The sequence below is a fragment of the Orbicella franksi genome, chromosome 10, assembly GCF_964199315.1.
Source record: "Orbicella franksi chromosome 10, jaOrbFran1.1, whole genome shotgun sequence".
NCBI lineage: Eukaryota > Metazoa > Cnidaria > Anthozoa > Scleractinia > Merulinidae > Orbicella > Orbicella franksi.
In genome coordinates this window covers 19,616,066-19,639,133 of record NC_138154.1, presented here as the reverse complement: position 1 = coordinate 19,639,133, position 23,068 = coordinate 19,616,066, and the positions used below count along the sequence as shown (strand labels likewise).

The following is a 23,068-nucleotide window of genomic DNA, read 5'->3' as shown; positions in this document are numbered from 1 at the left end:
GAACAAAAATCTATTGTCACTTTTATTTCAGACGAATTACCTTAAGAGGGCCTTCGATACTGTGAACCATACTATTCTTCTTTCGAAATTACAAGCTTATGGTATTCAGGGTTCCACAAACCAATGGTTGTGCTCTTATTTAAAGGACCGAACCCAAACGTGTTTAGTAAACGGGAAGAAATCGTCTAAAATGTTCCTTCGCTGTGGTGTTCCACAGGGAACGATTCTTGGGCCCCTTCTATTTCTATTATATATAAATGATCTGCCTAATTGTCTCCAGCATTCCCAACCAAGGATGTACGCCGATGATACTTGTATTACTTTTGCTGGTAGTGATGTTGATGAAATGAATAATTGTATTAATCTTGATTTGGAGAGAGCTCGTGTGTGGCTTGCAGCGAACAAACTAACTTTAATTATGACAAAGACAGAATTCCTACTGATTGGTTCTAAGCAAAAGTTATTAAATTCTACAGCGAATCCCACTGCCACAATTAACCAGTTCCCGATAAAGCAAGTCTCGACTGTAAAATCCTTAGGTGTACACATTGATGAAAATTTTACTTGGGAGTGTCATATCAACGAGCTTTCTAAAAAGATTGCTTCTGGTATTAGGGCCATTAAACGTATTAGGTATTCGGTCCCATATAAAACTCTACTTTCCATCTACAATTCATTAGTCCAATCGCATCTCAATTACTGCAGCTCGGTGTGGGGATCCTGTTCTAAGAGTCTTTCTCAAAAGCTACAAAAATTATAAAATCGTGCTGCACGTGTCATAACTTTTTTAAATTACGATCGTAGTACTGATGAATTGTTGCGAATGGTAAACTGGGTTAAACTGGACCGTCAACGCCTTGTTGATAAATCAATAATGATGTATAAGATTGTAAATAATATGGTTCCGGACTATCTTAGTACCCACTTTGTCTTCGTTCCGATACCTTAACCTATAACTTAAGAGATAGTGACTGTTCGCCTGCCATTCCACAGCCCCGCACTAACTATTGTCATAGAAGTCTGTCCTACAGCGGAGCTGTATTGTGGAATAATTTACCCTTGGATATTCGTCAGTCACCGTCTCTTGATGTATATAGTATATATCTAGTATTAGGACCTCTATGTAAACCACTTTTAGTGATGGAGCTTCCTAATAAAAGATTGTTACTACTACTTGATGAATTTAAATCTAAGTTGAAGAATTATGATTTTGATGGTCGTCTTATATAAGTTTTATTTTGCTTTTATACACGGCTTCCCAGGCAGGTTTTTTATCATTTCTCTTATCGTAGTTATTAGTGATTTATTAGTTAGGTAGTTAGACTAATTTAATTCAATATTGTTAAGTCCTGAAGGAAATACAGTGTCTAAATAAAGATTTTACCTTTACCTTACCTTTACCTTAAGCAACAGAGGACTGTTTCCTCGTTTACACAGTCTCGTCTGAACACGAGGTGGTGGGGGCTTAGGGTTGGAATAATGTAGAGCCGAGGAAAACCGAGAGGCATAACTGCGTCGAATTCTGCCAACTCCTCGAGTGTTTAGATGGGGCTATGTAAGCACGGAAAAAGTCCTCTGTTGCCTTTTTTTCTCGTTTAATTATTTATAATTTTTAAACGAGAATGCATTTTTCCCAAAGTATATACCTCTAGAAACAGATGACATGAGAAAGATAGAACATACGAAGTTGCTGCTGAATATCTTTTTAGTTTAAGTTTAAATTTCCATTCACTATAGATTACTTTTGTCGAAGTGTCTTCAGAAAAAATTGTGACCAGACCTAGATCGGCAAATAAGATATACAATAGCACGATTAACTTAGGAAACTTATGCAAATACTTCGAAATCACGAAGAGAATTTCCTTTTCCATCTGAAAATAGTGTTCAAAACGTTGACAACGTTTTTCTTGGTGCAATTAAATGCTAACCATATTTCTGTTTAATTAGACCGTTATGTCAACTGACTACCTCTCAAATATTCCGTGTTTGTACTCTTGTCAAATCAACTGAGTCATTTGAAAACAAATTTATACTGAGTTTGAAATTAAAACGCCGTAGCGCGAAAGGACCGGACGTGATAAGCTTTCCAGCTGTACTTTAATTAGATGCGAACCAATTAATCGCACAAACACCCCGAAAGAAAAATAAGGAGGGAGCCGCTCTCTCCAATTTCTTCTTTCGGGGTGCACGGCTGTAACACAGGCTTAAAAAAACTGACACACCCGCTTTATCGATTTTTACTTTTTGACATAGCGAAGGAAGTAAAACCCTAATTTCCAAGGCCTCTACATCAGTTGAAAACCTCGTTGCAGTCCCTCCTTTTCATAAAGACCTGCTCATCATTTCTTGACAACAAGAAAAAGGAGCTCGATATTTTATTCCTGTTCCTAAATTAAACCGGTGTTTGATCAAATGTTAACAAAATTGTAGCATGCTTCTTCACTCAAAAATAATGGAAAACGTTGCCAAATTATCTTCTTTCTTCGATTCAAAGTATCGTACTTATGCAGACCGTCACTACGCCAATGTCAGTTCGCTGTTGCAGCTTACTTATTTCAGCAAAGTTCAAGTTTGGCTTTTTATCTTCAAAGTTAGGGTCCGGTGAAACCAGCTGTTCATGAACTTTGGACAAAAAACGCAGCAGTCGGAAATTGCTTTTTTCCTAACACCTCCTTTTGAGCTGTTTTCCAAACAGTAATTTAGTTTTAATTCCCAAAACTATCATACGACCTCGACACTAAAAGATTGTGAAAAATCAATTCTATTATCCTGATTATGGTCGTGACTTGTAGTTATCCTTTGAAGTTTTCTGTCGTGATCTCTAAATTTCGGCAAATAAAATGTTTTATAAGAACGTCGAAAGTTTTCCTCACCTCAGAAATGCCTTCGACTAAACTTCTACACCAACGGAAAAAGGAAAATTTCATTTCGGGTTTTACATTGTCTACTATACCACCAAAGGAGAAATTCAATTCTTTCTTCTCTAAATGCCTCAATTTATTCTTCCAGTTACAACTGCAAAACACCCATCAAAGCCAAAAATGCATATTTGAAAAGAAAATACTCCATATGGTACGTTGCTTTTCGGCCGCCTTCTTTAAGAAGATTTTAAAGCAAGTTTACATTAAACATTTTTAGATAAAGTCAGTCCTGGAATTTTTGCGCCCATAAATCTTAGCGACAAGACCTACGATAGCGACAAGACCTACGATAGTAAAGCGGTTGATTACTACAATTTATACCAGGCCTACTCTGGGACCTAAAGTCGCCTTAAGTCGCCTAAAGTCACCTAAAGTCGCCTTAAGTCGCCTAAAGTCGCCTTAAGTCGCCTAAAGTCGCCTTAAGTCGCCTTAAGTCGCCTAAAGTCGCCTTAAGTCGCCTTTAGTCGCCTAAAATCGCCTTACATCGCCTAAAGTCGTAATGTTTTTCTGCCAATTTTGCTTAAGTCGCCTAAAGTCGCCTTAAATTGCCCAAAGTCGCCTGAAGTTACGGCGACTTTAGGTCCCAGAGTAGGCCCTATACCATCGTTTAATCCCAATATTTGACTAACCTTAGCTGATCCATATGTCTTTTGTCAACGAAGCGTGTAGCAGCAGCTAGGTTTATGTTTACGCTAAGCTTTACAGTATTTGTTAGCATAAATGCGGATAAACCAGCTGAAAACATCTGATAAAAGTGGAAAGGGGATTTTCATATGAGATTCTCAAACTCATTAATTATTCATGAAGCTCTTACCCAACCAGTGCATCTTATTCTGGTCAGGTGGATGGGTTTAGAAACCCAATGAAAAACGAGTTGAAAACCACGGCCGTGTTTGAAATAATTTCAAACACGGATGTAAATTTTCTTAATCTGCATATTGATAAAGCAAGAAAAACACATGACGATAAACAACTTTATTTAATCACCCATTTTATAGAAAAAACTTTAATCCTAAATTATTTACTGCTGACCTTAAATGTAACGGTACAGTTATCAAACTCCCCAAAAACGGAAAGGGCCATTCTTTTTCTAAATTTAAATTCTGGCTCAATGGTGGCGACCTCGTGTTTTGGTTCGCTTTCGACCTTGCTGTACACTTCCGACCTAAAATGCCACTAAGGTTAGAAATTCCCAGTTCTAATTGACACTTCCTATTTACGTAAAAGGTTATACGTGCCTGGCTAGTATTTCGAAATTTGGCGAGATCACTCATCAACAGTACAAAAGTCGAAATATTCCTTACGCTTCAGGTTCTTAAGGTACATGGACATGCCTTACAAAGTCCTTTTTTCAAACGAGAGCAAAAACTGAAAATATCCAAGAAATGGGACCGTAGAGATATATGAATTTCAGTGCGCTAAATTAGGCGAAACTACCTGCGTTTACGTGTGCCCAGACTTAATCATATGCGCCTTTATTTCCATGCGAGAGACAAGACAATCGATGAACGAGAAAATTAAAAGAGAAAGGGCAACAAAAATTAAAAGGAAAATAGAAATAAAAAAGGCAATTAAAAGTGAGTTAAAAGAATAATTAAAAAATTAAAAAGAAAATAGAAATAAAAAAAGGCAATTAAAAGTGAGTTAAAAGAATAGTGTTTTAAACAGGTTTAAACACCATTAAAGTCAGTCGAAAACTATGTTTAAAATACACTTTTCGCCCTATTTTTACTCTATTTCATCAAATAGGCTAAAAACAGTTTTTAAAAATAATATTTTAATACGTTTAAAATAGAGTTTGGTTTGGTAAGGGAAAAGAATAATTAAATACATAAATAAACTAGAAATAGAAATTGAAGAAACAAAAATAATTATTAAAAAATTCACACCGCCTGAAGTGGACTGTTGATATCGCGTATATTTCATTCAGTCCAAATGGTATATTCAACTCACGATTTTCATAGTTAGCAGTCCACTTATAGGAAAGAAAATAAGAACAGTCCAGTTTTGACCATGTCTAGAAAGTGTGAGAAATTACACATTCGGTTTCCTTGGAAAGCCGTGTTGCCTCGAAACAAACTCAAACTTTGCTTTCCAAAAATAAACTGCCCGTGTGAATTAATACGGTGGTTTCAAAGGGACATACACTTTTCTCCCTTTTTTTTTTTTTCACTTGCGACTTCGCTGCTACTTTCTTGCGACTTAGGTGCGACTTTCTTGCGACTTGCTACTTTCTTGCGACTTAGTTGCTACTTGCTACTTTCTTGCGACTTAGCTGCGACTTTCCTGCCACTTTCTTTCGACTTAGCTGTTACTTTCTTGCAGCTTAGCTGCGACTTAGCTGCGACTTGCTACTTTCTTGCGACTTAGCTGCGACTTTCCTGCCACTTTCTTTCGACTTAGCTGTTACTTTCTTGCAACTTAGCTGCGACTTAGCTGCGACTTGCTACTTTCTTGCGACTTAGCTGCGACTTTCTTGCTACTTTCTTTCGACTTAGCTGCTTGGCTACCTAGTTGGGCCACGTGAGACGGCAGGCCAGGTTGCATTGCCGGGAAACACCACCTCATTCAAATTACTTCGACGCTGACGTCTTGTACATCCCAACCGTCTGAATATTCTTTTCAATTGTCTTAACGAGATCCCGATACCATGTACACTTACGAGAAATAATGCGATTTCTGGTGCAGTAAGCCCGAGATTAAAATAGTTCTCGATTATCTCGTCGCGCATTACTGCATTGTTCCTTATTGCGGGAGAGTAAGATGGAAGCATTGCCAGCGACGTAGAGCACACCAAAATGAAAGTGAAAACGGCGAAAAACTTCATAGCTATACTGTAAAGCCAAGGCAAAACAGACTACCGATCATTGATAGGAGTCCACGTTGTTTTCAAATAAAACAACCTGGCCTGCCGACGCAACCTGCCTAGCGAGGTGGCCAGGCAGCTAAGTCGCAAGAAAGTAGCAAGTCGCAGCTAACTCCCAAGAAAGTAGCAGGAAAGTCGTAGCTAAGTCACAAGAAGGTAGCAGCTAAGCCGCAAGAACATAGCAGGAAAGTCGTAGCTAAGTCGCAAGAAAGTAGCAGCAAAGTCGTAAGTGAAAAAAAGGGAGAGAAAAGTGTATGTCCCTTTGAAGCCACCGTACGCCAATTCCATATGCAACTGCGGCCATGTATTTTTTTTCCGTTGGAATTTAATCTTTTCCGGTAGAAAATTACTGATTTCAATTTGGAAGTAAAGTAAGGTTGGTACATGCTACTTGAAAGCTTTTAACGCGAAACAAAGAAAGTATATCCTAAGAGAATAATGGGAGAAAAATAGGGGAGAAGCGCAGAAGCGCTTTCTCTCGCCGTTCTTCTCCCCTATTTTTTTGCTCGCCGTTTTTCGCGCTGCGCCCCAACTAACTGAACGCCGGGAAGAGGTTAACTTATTTCTAGTTTCCCGTGTTTGAATTATTTTCAGACCCAAATTATTTTCAGGGCGTGAATAGCATCTCTTAGGATATTTTGTCTTTGTTTTGCGTTAAAAGCCTTCAAGTAGTGTGTACCAACATTGCTTTATTCCCGGATTGAAATCAGCTAAAAAGAGAAATCTAGTTATTATGAATTATATTTACTACATAATGTATTGCACCAGAAAAATCCAATTTTTTTTCAATGATTTTTAAAATTTTTTATGAAAAGTAAAGTATGAACCAAAGCCAGAATTTCCAGGGATGGGGTTTCAAACATAAAATCTTGCATGGAAGAGGCATGGATATTTCCTGTTAGTATACACCACACAAGTGAATAGTGCTTTTCGCGCGCTCTGATTGGTTAACTTCGAGTTGATTAGCAACTACTATTAACCTCCGAGCAGTCCGCTAATTATTCAGCTTGTGTGGTATATACTAAAACAATTATTCACCTCAGTGTCGGTGAAAGTGATGGATATTTATCTCCACTTCGGTGAATATTTGTTAATTACATAACAGTTATTAAAAATGGCATGTCTTAAGACCCTCAGGTCACTCTGAACAAGTGACTTGTGATTAATTGTAGCAGAACCTGCACACTTTGGAATTGTGCGCAACGACACCTGTTGTAAAATTATTTTCTAGGGGTGGTGGCAGTGGGCCTGCAGGTTAGCTTAAATATAAACATTCGGGTTATTAGCTTTTAATTCTCCTTCTTCTCACCTATGGAGAGAAGCATTTTGTGTATAAGGGCTGTAATTACAAAACTAGGTTAGCCTAAGTTAGCCTTAAGATACCTTGCAGTCATCCATTTCTCTGGTGTGGGTAGGAATCATGGCTTTCATGGCTCAGTCACTGGCTCACACTTTGTTTCACAAGGCATCCATGCTTGCCATGCCATAGAAAAACATGTGGCTTAATCTAAATTTGTTCCCCCTTCACATCAGTTTAGCTTCATAGTTTCTTTTAGAAATTCTTGCATTTGAGAAACCGCACTCCGTTATATATAATTTCCATGGAGACTCACTAAAATGTCAAGACCCTTAAAAATTGAAAATTGGCGCAACAAAGACTAGTTTCTGAATGGAATGAAACAGTGGAAAATGAGACTTGTTAGACTTGCCATTGAGGCTTGGGAGATTTCAAAATCAAACTTTCAAAACTTCCTGAGATGCTACAGGAATATATGTAATCGATTGGCCACCCCTCCAATAAAAATGTGCCCTCAATCAGATGAGTCGGGATATGCAGGTGCACATTAAAAATTTGCAAAATATCAATAATTCAATCCCCGTGAATTTACTTAAACTCCTGGAAGGAGCATTAAGTCCTAAAATAAATACTAAATAAATGCAAATATTATTTTTATCGTTAACTAACCTTTAGTTGCATCATAATGCCCTTGAAAGGAGTGATCATAAGCAATGTAGATAGAGGAAGTGCTTAGTGGCGTGGAAGGCATGCATGTTAATACTGGTGAACTTGGGAGAGAAGTGATCACCACAATAGGGATTCTTAGTAGGTTGCCACATCCAAAAACACAGAGATTTCCCACGTAACTGTTAAACCATCCAGATTCGGAAAATCTCTTCAGTTCTTCCTTTACATCGAAATCCACAAATGAGCTATATTTGTCAATATTTGTTTCAATTTCCTGGCAGAACAAATGACGAAGCCAAGCAGTGTCAGAATCTATGGAGTTTAAAAGACCAATTGATTGTAAACATTTCACAAGTACCTCATTTCCATGGTCACTACCATTAACAAGTAAAGAATGAATTGCTGTTACGATGCTTGTAAAGCAGCAATTGCATGCCATCTCCAGGCACTCGGTCTACACGAAGACCAAATGCTAATAAATGACGTTGTTAGCACTCGTGATTCATTTCCATTGAGATTCCATTGTCTATAATGCTTCTGTCTTCTGGTGCTGCTCTGGAAGTTTGTCCATGAGTTAATTGAACCATCCTTTTAATGTCCGAGAATGGAAAGTTGAAAATGTCCAAAGCTCTTGACATGCAGTTCTTTTCCACTAATGACAGAATCTGATTCAAGTGAAGTACTCTGTCGTGGACATAGCTCACGAAACTATCATTTTTCAACGATCTTCAACCTGATTATAATTAGGATTAATACTGTTAATATTCATGCCCATTTGAAACGTTTTTAAGGAACACCTTAATTGCTCTTGATTGTCTTCAACGGCCATGACAAGAGGAACTTATTTTAACGTATCAGCACTTTTAAATTTCTTGGGCAGGAAAGCTGGTATGAGATTTTGTTGAAACCAACTTAATGGTGCCACAGGTGTTATTCTAGCATTTGATCTGTGTTTTTTTTGCATCTGGATTCATCTTGCAGCTCCAAACATACAACACTACAGTTAAAACAGCAATGGCAAATTCAGGTAAAATTGTACCTGCATTACCAAGAAAGTGATCTTTTCAGTTGCCTGTGCAGTCTCTCATTCTTCTGAGTGCCAGTTCCTGGTGGAATTTCAGAGCAACAGCCACTGCGTATATGTTTTTGCATATTAGCTATAGCTTTCTTGCTTTCTTCTGTTAGACAATATTCCCATTTTTCGATTAACATTTGCAAGTTTGATTCTATACATTCTGGATCTGGTGTTTCCCTTTTCCTAGCTGGTCGTTCATTACCGCTTGCACGAGATACAAGTCCAAATTCGATTCACTAGAAAGTTGTTGCTACTGGGAGGAATCGCCCTTGGGAATTGTTTTCACAAAACGCTGACATGCATGGAAAAGATCTAGTTTTACTGCAACACCTGGAACAACTCTGTTATAGGATGGTCGGACAGAGCAACAGTCATCCATCATTATTTAACTGTTCATTTCTTGCATCCAGACATGCTTTAAAATCTTTTAAAATGTGTTCTATTTCTTTAAAAGCTGTACTCCCTGTACGCCTCCAGGCCACAACTTGACCATTCTCATTTAGTGCAATATATAAATTTTTAAACTGATTTACAAAAGCTTTGTCAAGGCATCTGACCACTCCAATTTGTTTACTTAATTTGAATGTGTGATCGCAAGAAAGTATCGAGAATGGTATAGCTTCCATTTGTTTTTGATAAATAGTTTCCATATTGTTAAAAAAGGAAAGAAACATGTGCATTAGCTGTTCATTGCTTGCAAAAAAATACATCACACGTTCATAGAAAGTGTCCGAATCTATACTTCCTTTGTTTTTGCGTACAAATGCCTTAAAGTTCATCGAAGCAATGTCTGCAGCCAATTGCAAAAAGTTTTGTTCTCGCCCAATATGTGTGACAACGTAGTCAAGCAGATTTTTAGAGCATTCAGTTCCATAAAATGCTTTAACAGGAAACTTGTCCTTGAGTACTTGTGAAACGTTTTCAAGGATATCCGTTGAGGCAGAATAGAATTCATGGCCAGAGGATGTATGGTCTGCCAGATTATAAGGACATCTGTAGATAGACTGAACCAGAATTATATTTCCATTGAGGTCATACATCAGTCTTGGGTTACGCGGACTTTGGTGTGTCAGTTGTTTGGTCCAAGAGTGAAATACCAAAGGACACTTATGACTGGGACAAAGTGATTCTATCTGATAGTGTTGTAATGGACACCAGAAATATATTTTTGACATCAAAACATTACCTGGATTTAAGGGCGAATTGTAAATCTCGAGCAAAGATCAGAACATGTTACAAACTGTACAAGACAAGGCTATCAAGGGTGTTCAAGAGGTCAAAAACTTTATACCGGGGTTGGAAGATTTACACTTCCTAAGTCAAGGTCTTCCCAATGATGCGTCGGTAAAAAGGCTGCGGGAACTTCAGGAAAAGTCTGTTGACGGTGAGAAGAAAAATGATCAGAAATTGAAAAAGAGAAGAAAGGCAAGGAAGAACTATAGGCTATGCTTTGTCGCAAAGAGAAAAACTGGCGAAGACGGCGAAGAAGATGGACGATGATGGTATAATGGTCAAAGTTTAGGACAATTTGCAAGATGAGATCAAAGTAAAGATTAATGTCATTAACCAGATGGAAGAAAAATTGAAATCCGCACAATCCGAGAGAGACGATCTGCAGACCGAATTTGAACGCGATCGCGAAGATTACTTAGAAACGATTCGAAAGCAGGAGCAAATTATCAAGCTTCAACAACAGACTTTGGACAAGATCCAGCCATGTATACGAAGCGACTGTAATTATTACAACATCGATAAGCTTCGATCGGAGAGCACGTGGGATGAAGAAGCCGGCAAGTGGAACATCCCTGAGCTAGTCATTACAAAGACAACGCTTCCTACCCCTGGGATTATGCCAGGTGGAAGCACCCCATCCCGGGGCCTGAAATCGCCTGTTAACAGACCGCAGGTCAATAACCAGGGACAAGTTGTCAATGGACACTTAGGGGGGTATCCTGAGGAGCCAAGCGAGGATCGTTTTCTTCAGCATTTGTCGCGGAGCTCTCATGAAGATTACGCGTCGAGTTATTTTAAACCTAAAAGAGCTGACCGGTTATTAGCTGAGAACACCAAATTTGAACGATGCGACAAGCGAGAGTCATCTCCCTCGGGTGGAACGCGTCCACAGCTCGGATTTCCGGTTACCGGGGGATCGAGCGGAACGTTGAACAACAACGTTCCCCCGGGGAGCGGAGGTGGTATTGGCGGGATGCCCGCTATGGGAAGACCGGTTAGATTGGAATCACTACACATGCTGGGGGAAAGGGAAAAGAAGAAAAAGAAACACAAGAATTTAGGCGAAAGAAAGAGAGACGTCTGGTCATAAAACAATGCTAAGTAATGGTTAGGAGGTTTGAAAATAATCGCGCGCGTCGTGGGTGATAATTACTTTTAGTATTACCCAACTGGTGGACTAATGCAAATCCTGCATTTTGATTGGCTACGCTACTAGAGGACTATTAGTAATAGTCCTCGAGTAGCGAAATTGGCGCAATCGAGCGTGACGCTTTCTTTCGTTTTATTCCCAAATAAATGTTTCTTCAACTTGCATTTGCTAACTTTATTATTGCCTTTTCTGTCCGACTAGTTGGGTGATACTAAAACAATTAGACCCTTCGCCCTCAAGGGCCACGGGTCTAATTTTTAAATAGTAACGTTTAGGTAGATCTTTGTTGTCTTGTGTTTTGTTGAATTTGATTCTTAGCCTCGCCGTTTCGTAGACGCATAAAGAACAAATGGAAGGAAGCGCTGTAAAGCTCGGCGTGATGCATACATGAAGTCAGTCATAAACATTGTAATGCCCCTTCTTGAATTGGTTTTATCACATTCGATCGAATCAGAGCCGACAGATTTTACCAAGAAATAGATCTTGATCCGCGTCCGTCCTCAAATGTCAAGTAAGCTATTATGTTAGAGTTAAGATTCGACAAGGAATCAAAAACTTGTGCTCAAAATCTAATTTATATACATGTAGCTAGTTATGAGTGTATTTCAGTGTACCGTTCCTGGTGAATTAATATATTTCCGAGTGCGTGCACTTACAGTGTAAATTATCTATGGTATGCCGGCAGTCCTGCTATCACAGATGCAGATGAACACGTAAAATAGTTGACGGGATTGTACATTCAAAGAAGTTGTAAATTATGTACAATAATTTCACCTGTGTTAAATGGTCATGACTTTGGGTTTTTTTTTAGGTTTCAGTCAATTTTGAAAAAAAAAAGAAAAACGTAATGCCTCTATTGTAGATGAAGCAGCGCGTTTAAAAGTTGAACCCAAGAATAATACGAAGTCTATGACACAATGTTTTGCGCTTCTGGCTCTTAATCGTAATCTAAATTTTTCAAAACTATTTTGCTTCATTCATGTCCTTTAGGTCCCTTGTCTCCATACTTGTACAGTTCATTGTTTTAGAGCTTTTGAAAAAAAATTCAATGTTTTTTTGACTCGACGCAGTGAATTTCGCAAATGCTACAACTGCCGTTTTCCGATCAGATTAATTTAGATAGTTGTGAAGTGAAAGCTTGTGAGTTTGGGGGCGAATTCATTTGACCTTTTTAGTACAGTTGCGGCTATGCCATCAAGCTGCATTTGTACTTTGAATTTATCAGGCAACCTCTGCTGTATCATCAGCAACCCTTTGACTACATTTATCTTGTTCTCATATGGACTCTAAATCCCATAAGTTCAATAGGCCGCAATTCTTAGGTCGTGCTTTCGTCTAGAGTAATATATGTAATATTCTGATGGTTTACACAAATAAAGATTGTGTGTGCATTCGTTATAATTCCAAATTTTCGCTGCAAAGCAAAGCTATACCCCAAATACCATGCAAGTAGTTGATGAACCAGAAAAAAAAAATCTTGCAAATAAACTTGGGATATATGTCCTGGTATTTTCTTTTAGCAAGAGAAAACATCCTGCTGAGCTCTCACTTTATTTTCCAGCTCTTATAAATTGCCGAATGGATCACCATTACCACACTTAACCAAAAATATATCCATGCACCCCGCTCCTTAAATTGTAATGGCCTGTTGATTGAGCGATAATGCATGTTTCAGGCGCTTGCCAGGGTTACTGTGTTTGTCGAAGGCGTTTGGAGGATAGGGATCTCCACTCACTCGGTGGAGGCTTTCCAGTTGTCAAAACACAACTCAGTTGAACTTTAAGACTTATTTAATATCGTTCTTTTACTTTACAGCTCTTAGTCATCTCCTGCATGTTAGTTCTGAGCCAGAGTGGTTTTCACTTGAGTGTCAACAGTAATCCGTTATGGCTTTGGTCTAGCTTTACAATGTTAATACTGATTGGTTTAGAAAAAACTGAGGCTATTTTCTAGTCAGAATTAAGACGACAACTAAAGGTGACTTCTACTATAACAGGTTTACTTTGTGTTCAGTTTTTTCTGTGTATGGACACTTATTTGAAAACCTCTCTAATGCCCCTTCCACTCTTTTTATCTGCTTCCCTTCTTTCACACCTCCTATCTTATAATTAAGTTTCTTTCTTCTAAACAATCACAGCGTTACAAGCGGTGTTCATATATGTATGCTTTAACATCGCGATAGTCTTACAACCATTTACTTACATTAATTTCAACTTAATAAAAGTAAACTGGCCTACTAGAGAAGATATTTTGATGAAAATATTATTTCATCGAAGCGGTTTTCGTTAATCAAAACCAAAGTAATCACTCTGGCCAATCACAAAATACGTAGACAACCCAGTGAACCAATCAAAGCCCGAAGTAATTACATGTAGCTGACGCAAAGCGCGGGAAAACGCGTGCGAACGAGTCACGATTGGTTTTGATTTCATCTGATTGGATGAAAAAGTGGCGCGAGTTTTTACAGCCAATTGCACAGCGTAGCTGACGCACAATCAATTACTTTTCGACGCTCAAACGAAAACCGCTCTAAAGAAACTCACTTTTACTTAATTAACATTTAGGTATGGGACGTTATGATGTCATGTTAAAAGTAAGTTACAGTTAAATTAACTTAAAACATCAACGGATAAAACAAAGAATTTTCTCATAAGAATTGACCTATCGGGCCAGAGATGAACCACACCTAATCCTTTATTCAAAATTTAATTATCAAGAACGGCAAGACTATTCTCTAAATTAAATCTAGCCGCCTGTGAGACTACTGATCTCGAAGTCTTCATCAGTCAAATTTACCAAGAATCACCAATTTAACTTGCGTATAAAGTTAAATTAGAAATGTAGATAAAGACGGTAAAGGAAACATCCCTGATATTTATAAAACAGCATGATCATTTGGCGCGAAAATATTCACGGATGATATTCGTCTGTGGACATTATCTGTTTCGAGAAGCAAACAGTTTTCTATAGACTGTTCACAGCCTCGCTATCAACGATCGAATAAAAATACGAGAAAACAGAGGGCTGTGAACTTAACAGTCTAACAGTTTTCCGAGAGCGAAGCTTAGTCAAGGAAAACTGTGAGCTTTCAGGAACAGATAATGTTCAAGCACAAATATCCGAGCATATAATTAAAGTCAAATAGAAGCTGTTGTGATTATTATTCTTCAAATATTTTTCGCAACACGTGGGATCTTTTCAAAATTGGAGAATATCACTCGATCGGATATTTCCGATTTTTGGCTGGGCCATATTCAGTCACTTGACGCGTTTAGACCAATCGTGTGTGATTACTTTTGCCTTCCAATGGAATATATAATTCTCATCAACAAATGATATCACATTATTTATCTTCATTACTCGTCCTCACACTTATCGAAAGACACGGTGCTTACCATTTAATCAAAAAAGCCTGCAATTTTTGGTCGACAGTCAAATGGAGCAGTAATTTTACGGAAAATCCATTCGAAAATTATAGACTACCTCTAGAGGTAGTTCTCTTTTTCCGTCCGGAACGGAACGGCGGAAATTTCCTCACCATTTGCCAAATTTACCAGTTTTCAGTCTCTCGTCACTCTAAAACAATTTCGGGATATTGAATTACAAATGGAAAGCGTCACTTGCTGATTTTGGAAAAACCCTTGCCACTATTCAACGGCCATCGACATAGGCCCCAATGGTTGCTTCTCCATACAATTCAATACTAATGTAGTCGATACTGATGTGTGCCGCCGACGCGTACTGGAAAGAAACGACTAGGTATTTACCATACTAGAATTTGGCGATACTTGTAAATACCTATCCGATCATATCAGGTCAGTGACTTGATATCGTCTGGGGGAGTTATTCCAAATTGGGGTAGGTAAGATTGAATTATAAAATGGCGAGGCCAAAGGAACCTGATGTGCTAGCAAAGCGTGCCATAGAAAGTTCGATCATGAATTCAACAGACCAAATACGGCCAGACGCCCGTTGATATTAGGTCAACTGAATGACTGGATATCACAGGAAACCAGGACAGTAGTCATGGCTTCTGATTGGCTAATCGCTAACTTGGGTAACTAGAGTAATTCATGAATGAATTACTACAAGTTAGAGGGAAAGAAGGCATTCTAACCTTTAAAATCGCCTCAAACTCTCAAAAAGCATAAATGGGAAATGGGTACCGACAAGTTTTCATGGTTATATTTGACAGACATACTGCGGGTTAACCTCGGCCAATGTGGTACTAGCATCGTGATGGAGTAACAATATGGCTCTAGTCGCCTCAAGCTATGGTCATTCCAGTTTAAATCTGCACCGCACCCTGGAAATCCCTCATGACGAAATATGATGTAATGTATTATTGCAAGTCCGCGGGGGTATTGCTTAATTTAGAAGCTGATGAGGGTTTTCTTCTTAGAACTTTGGCGTTCTCGAGGGGTTTCCAATGCAATGGCCTGGTTTTTCATGCGGAAATGGGATTTTTGCTATTCTTTCTACGAAAGCGGTTTCCAGGAATCCCTAAAAGGGAGGGTGAGGATGTCAAGTTGGGTTGGCAGATGTAAAATAGAATGGCCGGTTAGGCTTACAGTCAGATCTTTTTTATATGATAAGACGTTACGTTCATTACCCCTACGCTATCGCTATTTTTTATTTTATTGTTCAAAGGCCTACTCTCCGTGAATATGCTGTAACTCAGTGGTAGAACAATGCACTGTCGCCTGGAAAGTCATAGGCTCGGCTCCTAGCGAAGAAACAAAAATATTTCGTTTAGAAATTTTGGAAGCCTCTCAGATATCTTTATCTCCACCAACCTTCATTCATACCACCATCAATTTCCACTCATCATCGCTCATTGCTAAAAGTAATGGATATTTTGGGGCAAGATTTGTATCATGGGGGTTTGCGGTGAGCCTACGCTCAGAAGAGAGTAAATTAAGGAAAAATCTCATCGCTGGTAAGAGTTTTGTTTTTTTACCTGCGCTTTCTGGGATATCCCAATCAGTTTGTGTTGCTTTACAGGATGAAATCTGCCCCTCTATTAGGTCGAGGTTAACACAGGCATTGACTGCCTCGTCCCTCTTGTTAAACTGGTAAATCTAAAAGTTAAAAGAAAAAAAGAACAGAACATCGAATGAAGTTTTATATTTTGTTAACTAAGTAATCTTTCATCTTTTAATCGTACACTTTTCACAGACAATCACAAAAATATAAGCAGCGATTCTTCTGTTGTACCAAAAGATGGAACATTTAATTTACCCGAGGTGTTGTTCTTATTTTGTGGCTAGCTTTCAGATTTAATCCTTGCTAGTCCAGTTCTGGATCTCTCTCTCTCTGTCACGCAAAAATATGCTTCAGCGTTGCGTGAAAGAGAGAGGGCCAGAACTGGACTAAATTCTTACCTTTGGCACAAACACGAGTAAGAGAGTAACGCTGGTGCACACGATCAGACACAATGACGTAATGGCATATAGAGCTTCATAATTCACCGAGCCATCCATAGCAAAAGCCACAATAGCACCAATGATGGACAGCACGGCCACATTATAAACCGACATCCCGATGTACCTGGAGTCATTTAGAGCAGGAATGCTAACATTACGTGTCCCCCAAGCCAAGAACAGACCAAATAACAGAAGGATGCCTTTGTAGGCGAATAAAACGGCTAGGAAGTACGTTTTGTATTGACAAGTGCACTGGTACAACACAGGGATGATAATAATGTCCTCGCTCTTTCGGATCTGCAGATAGATAATCCAAGATTATAGCTATTTTACAGAGAGCGGCTTTAAAAGGTAATTTGAGTGTCGTAATAAGCGCTATCTAAAACTATCTGAAACGTTTTTGATGCGTTCTCTTCCTTTATGACATTGACTTAGATAAACAATAATCTCCCTTTAGCGCGGAAATATGCTCGGGTATTTGTCCGCGGACATTATCTGTTCCGAGAAGCAAACAGTTTTCCGAGAGCGTAGATAGCACTCGAGGAGAACTGTGAGCTTTCAGGAACAGATAATGTCCAAGGACAAATATCCGAGCATATTTCTGTGCCAAATGGAGGGTATTGTGTGTATTATCCTTCAATTATTTTTTTCGCAACACGTGCGGTTTAGAAATTTGTTGAATTTTACTCGGATATTCCACAGTTTTAGCTCTTCAGTCACGTGACGTGTTTAAACCAATCGTGTGCAAGCGAAAATATTTGAAAACTTAAGATATTCTAGCCCCCATAGAAACTAGAATGGCTCCGCTCGTATTTGTTTAAGACGAATATATATTACGTTTAAGACGCACAATATGCGTAACATTTAATGCGCCTTGGTAAATACGAGAAGCATAAAACGCGTGTGTCGAGAAAAGAGAAGTTGTTTTTAATAGAGTCTCTTTAATTTAGAACATTCAATGATTTAGAAGGCGATCTTGCAGATATTAAAGTAAGTAAAGAGCATTGTAAATGTCTCACCATATGTTCAAATGTCAGTATTTTGGCTTGGAGCGGATCAGTTGCAATCCAGTATGACAAGAACACCACATCGACAGCTAGCAAGCCTGCCACAATACCAAGCAGGTGAAGATCCTTGATGGCCTGAGATAAAACATAGAAGGCAAGATGTCATGGACACTTCCATACCTTCCGTAGCCGAAATTTTGATACCGTATGTTCTTGAATGAAAGGTTGACTTCGAATATACACCATCCCTCTTTAACAGCTGGTCGAGGATAGATGAAAACAGTGATCTCCGGCGTTCGCGGTTCCAGATACGAAGCATTTACTTGAGATCAAACATACAGTTTAAATCGGAATGTTTCAAACAGATCTTCACTGTTTATGAGACAGGACTTATTGACAGAAGCGACATGTGCTCCTGTCTAAAGGTTTATGATGCTACCGCGGTGTGCTCAGGTCGCTCATTCAAACTATAGAAAGTTGTTATATCGTACTCTACATAATCCTGCTTCAGCTTAATCCAACTGTAAACAGACATGTTCATTTTGCTGCCACCAAGCTATTTATAAGGCTGATTTCGGTGAGAAATCAAGCAAGAATAATCTTATGCATATGTTTTGGTCTCCTCGCCCGCGTATGTTGTTGTCGTGTGTGTTAATGAAATTAAACTATGTAGTATTTACCAAGTGAGTGTGTCCCTATAGTTCACAATCTCACCATTTTTTTGTTGGTCGTGGCAGCTGTGAATATCTTGTGCACTCGCCAGGTTTTGCTGAACATGGCACCAAATGATAAGGAAAATCCAATAGAAAGCACTGCAGCTCGAGCCTGATGACCAAATTAAGTGTTAACGTTCTGTAAGATAGTTTAGGAGGTTCTCCGTCTCGTATTTCATATGTGTGCAAAATCAGACCTATCTTCGCCTTACACGCAATTAGGTTTCCCTGATCAAAACGCAGTGGCTGCTACGTGTAAAGAAAAAAAATTGTTGCGTTTTCTATGATTTTATCTTAGCGAATATAGTAATTGTAAGTAGTAATGTTAATGTAAATAGTAGTGCGTTTTTGTCATGAGCCCCTGGCTCGGGAGATTAAGCAACCACTCCCCACGTTGACGACTTAAAATAAAGTTAGCTTTCCTTACCTTATGATTAGCTAGGTGGTTTTTGGCTTTAGTTGGCCGATAGTCATTTGGAAGCTTCTTTAAAACAAACGACAAAAAGTTATATCTTACATTACAATTGCTTCCGTACTCATCTGAAGAAAGGATCCTCGCATCTAAACCAAGCAAAACGACTGAGGTGTAACAAAGCATACAGCCCAGAATAATAATATTATTGAGATTTGGTGATGACATCTTAATGATTCTGCAAAGAGGAAAAAAAGAGATTTATTCTTCGCCAGTGGTTGGTCATCAGCTGGGCATTGGGCAACAAAAAGAAGGTCGGATAATAACTTTTCCAGGGATGAATATGTACTGAGAAACTACGAATAGATTTTACTTCAAACGTGTTCATGACCATGAACTGAAAGAGTAGCCAGTTTTAGCACTAAATTGGTGTCAGTATCGATAAGCATTTTGTCATGATACAAGTCATTATATGAAATATTGTATACTTCAACTGGGTAGAAAGATGTGAAGACATGATTTATCATCACAGTTATACAAAACTTAAGCAACTATAAAATTAAAGCCTGAAAAAAAATTGAGGCTTGAACGGCGGGATTCGAACCCATGACCTCTGCGATACCGGTGCAGTGCTCTACCAGCTGAGCTATCAAGCCAACTGGCAGCTGATCACGTTGCTAGTTCGTAATATACCCGTAGATAGTGAAGATACAAGTTAATTTATGAAAGTTCACATATTTGAACTGCGGAGACTTTATGTATGCTGTTATGACTTTCCTGTCAAATGTAATAAAAGGGTATTTTCCAAAAGCGGGCTTTATGTCGCTGGTTTTCAATGTTTGGAAATCTCTTCTAAACAAATCAGTTTCTGTTGTTGTGCATATACCGTAAATCTTCGAATTAGCGCCCCCCCCCCTACCTCGAATATGCGCCCCCGAATTAGCGCTCCTCCTATCGGCCAAAATTTAAAATAAGCGTCCCCCCCCCCTCGTATAAGCGCTCCCCTCCCCTCCCCCTATTTTGTGGACGGGTGATGAGACAGCAAAGGATGTATAGTTTTCGTCTTGTAGTATTATATTTGTATATTGTTTCAGTTCGTGACCACGTGAATTTCTAATGGTGCCGCGATGTAAATTTTAGGATCAGATTTTTACGTCGATAAAGAGCTTATGTTGTTGTTTGCGTGGAGATGATTTATTAAAAAAATGATCATGTCAGTGCACGATTTGGGAAAAATTAAATAAGCGCCCCCCCTCGATTAAGCGACCCCTCGAATAAGCACCCCCCGCGTCTTCTCTTAAATTTGAAATTAGCGCCCCGGGCGCTTTTTCGAGGATTTACGGTATCAGTATACGGCCTCGACGGTAAATGTCTTACCTACTCTTTCCATTGCTGATGTTAAAATGCAGGAAACCCAAAGAACAGAGGATACCAACAGCTGCCATAAGCCACATGACTATTATAAGAGGTAACGGGATCATCATAAATTCCTGATATCGAACTGACCGATCTTTGGGTGGCTTATTCCCTGAAAGTATGCATGGCAAGGTAATAAATTTCATTTTTAGTTTACTAATCTAAAAGAGAGAAACTTAAAGAATTTATACAAATTTCAGTTATGTCGTTTATCCGCCTAATTTATCTAAAACATTTTTACTAGAGTTTCTTAAAACAAGTGGGTAGAAAACATGAGAAGGGGTTTAATTGTATAAACATCTGAAATATCACTGGATCCTATCGCATCATGTCGCTTGGCAATCTCCCATTCTAGCTCAGTTATTCACTCATTTTTGTCATGGGAAGTGTACTGTAGATAATTGTATTCCTTTAGTTATTTCTGAGCTGATTAGGTATTCACGAACTTCTAAAGATATGAACACAATTTTCAATAAACAAGGGTAACTTCATTAGACCTTTCACAGCTAAGACATGAAACAAACCAGGGTGAATGAGTCTGCTTTCGCTCAAAAACTCGCTCGCTCGTGGTTGAAGAACGTTCCACCAAAAAAAAAAACACAACAACCCGGAGGACGCCACATTTTGCTTAACAATTCCAAGAATATCTAGAACAATTCTATTCTGGATCAACTCAGTATGTCCCTTGCTATACAGCTGACTGTGTAAGGACAACTTTAATGTAATAGATAAAACACGAGAGACCTTATCTTACCACATTTCCAAACACTGTGACGCGGAGTGGAATCAGATTTTTGACGAACCATTAGGTGTTTAGAAATGTGGTAAAACACTGAATCGAGTGCGTGATATTTCTTTACAATTGAAGCCAACTCAAACGAAATAACGGAGAAACAAAAAGGTAAGAATATGTGTTAAAGAGATAGCGCAGATCGATATCCAAACACCGTCACGGTTATGATTTCTTTCGTTTAAACTTGATGAATTGTTATTGACATGATGATAGATGCCAATGTAGCCATAACACTACTAGAAAAACTACTATAGAATTATTATTGAGTTTGAGAGAAGCTGATCAAAATGTGTCACCTAGCTTAGTCCAAGTTCTACATGAAACGAGAATTTGGTCGATTCCAAGTTACATTTTTGCAAACGACGACACAAAAACGAAGATACCTACTGCCACTGCAGAACAAGCGCAAGACTTGTCATTTTTCTGTTTTAAGCTGATTCAGGTGAGGTATTCATTGGCCGAACAAAGTTCCATTGAATAGTAACACCTTTTCTGTACCTTTCCATAAAGAGTTCTTGGTGGCCTCAAACAGCTCAAACTTGTTTTGTTTTGTAAAATGCTGGCCAATTGGGACTAGCTTCGTTCCACCATCTGTGACAAGGGACAAAGCAGAAAAACAATCATCCAGATACGTACTACTGTTCAATGAGATATGACAGGAGCCCATCACTAGGAGCGTGCAACTGCCATACTAAGCCTATGTTACGGCATTTTTACAGACCGGTCTATTTTTAGGCTTCTTTTCCCGCGAAATAGTTCAGTTCTGGTCTATATGAGCGCGCATCGGTAAGGAAGAAAATGACGGCCTCAGGTGGACATGTCGACAAAATAAAAATAGAACAATAAAATACGCTAATTCCCTCTCTATTTTTAAGTCCGTGCTTGTAATTGGTCACTGAGGTTCCTGCGGGGGTCTGAATTCGCAGTAAATTTAAATTAAAGATACATCGGTCTGTGAAAACGCCGTGACAGGAATATGGGGTAGTTGCACGCTCCTGGTGATGGACTCCTGGATATGACTGGTTATAGCGTGTAGCTGGAGTCTTGCTGACCAATTAAAACTCCAGCAATGGAAAGGAGAAGCAAAGGAATTTACTGCTAAGTTACACGAGACAACATGTACATATCGCACATAGATTAGCAACACATTTTTCACATTAAATGAAAACCAAATTAATACATTACTTTCAGTCAATGTAAAAAGGTAAAGCAGGCCAAGCCATTAGCGCTTATCCCGGTTTCCGTAGCATTGAGCGACTAGAAGTATTTCTACTCCCCTGGCTGGGATTCTAGTCCATCGCAGGGTTACCTTCAGCATTAAATTTATTGTACTCCAGTTGGTGATGCAGGGCACTGTAAGCGTCAACCTCGTTCCCAGGCTCTCTCTTCTTCCAACGGCTAAGGGAGGCAGAGGATGGAGAGCCTGGGAATGAGGTTGTGTGAGAGTCGTGTTTTGTCTAAGAAACATCATAATGACCCTGGTCAGGGCTCGAACCCAGACCGCTCGATCAGGAGTATACTGAGCGCGCTGACCACCAGGCTACCGCGCCTTCCACAGTCAACTCAAAGCCAGTCTAATGAATGAGCTAGAAACCGAATTGAATTCATTCTGAGATAAAAACATTCCATCAAGAAAGCTATGTACCTTGGAACTGTTTCACCACTATTATTCTTTCCCTCTGCTCATTGGCAGTAAACGATATCGGACCCTAAAAACACACAAAAAGAAACCGTTATCTATGGGGTTAGGGTGCCCTGGGGAGCTATTCCCACAGATAATGTGTGGGGTCTGCGGCCCGCTTCCCAAAACCATTCCTTACCCTATTCATGACCAAAATCTGCTATTTTTTCTGCTCCACTTATGACCTGACCAAAAATTCAATATCCTATTTATGACCGTTTGCGGCTGGCACAGTTGCCCCAAACATAATTTATGAAGGTTTTTGTTGATGGTCTTATCGATAATGATGATAAAGTAGCTTCCTCTAAAAAACATAGTTAATTTGAGAACAAAATAACTAAGATTAGAGTGCAAGAGCCACACCCTATTTATGAACAAAATGGCCAAAATCGACACCCTATTTATAATC

The 23,068-nt window shown here is 39.0% G+C and overlaps 1 protein-coding gene and 2 pseudogenes across 2 annotated transcripts in view; 1 reads left to right on the top strand and 2 right to left on the bottom strand.

The window, feature by feature from the left end:
- LOC145500773 (gamma-aminobutyric acid type B receptor subunit 2-like) overlaps positions 1–23,068 on the bottom strand; it is a 64,105-nt pseudogene that overhangs the window by 29,097 nt on the left and 11,940 nt on the right. The gene's annotated exons all lie outside the window — the stretch shown is intronic.
- On the top strand, positions 9,877–11,578 carry LOC145500785 (kinesin-like protein KIF17; annotated as a pseudogene).
- On the bottom strand, positions 15,569–22,598 carry LOC145500783 (gamma-aminobutyric acid type B receptor subunit 2-like). Its single transcript, XM_081480324.1, has 8 exons — positions 21,477–22,598; positions 20,147–20,297; positions 18,875–19,007; positions 18,359–18,469; positions 17,657–17,779; positions 16,596–16,934; positions 16,172–16,292; positions 15,569–15,937 (listed from the first exon to the last, which is right to left on the bottom strand). The coding sequence occupies exons 1-8, from the start codon at positions 21,643–21,645 to the stop codon at positions 15,864–15,866; spliced, it is 1,221 nt and encodes a 406-aa protein (XP_081336450.1). The 5' UTR covers positions 21,646–22,598; the 3' UTR covers positions 15,569–15,863.

Coding starts and splice junctions, on each gene's coding strand:
- LOC145500783 (XM_081480324.1), bottom strand. CDS start 21,645: ATGGGCTCCTGTCATATCTCATTGAACAGTAGTACGTATCTGGATGAT. Junction 19,008..20,146: donor ATCAGCAATGGAAAGAGTAG/GTAAGACATTTA, acceptor TCCTCTTTGCAG/AATCATTAAGATGTCATCAC. Junction 16,935..17,656: donor TACTGACATTTGAACATATG/GTGAGACATTTA, acceptor ATCTATCTGCAG/ATCCGAAAGAGCGAGGACAT.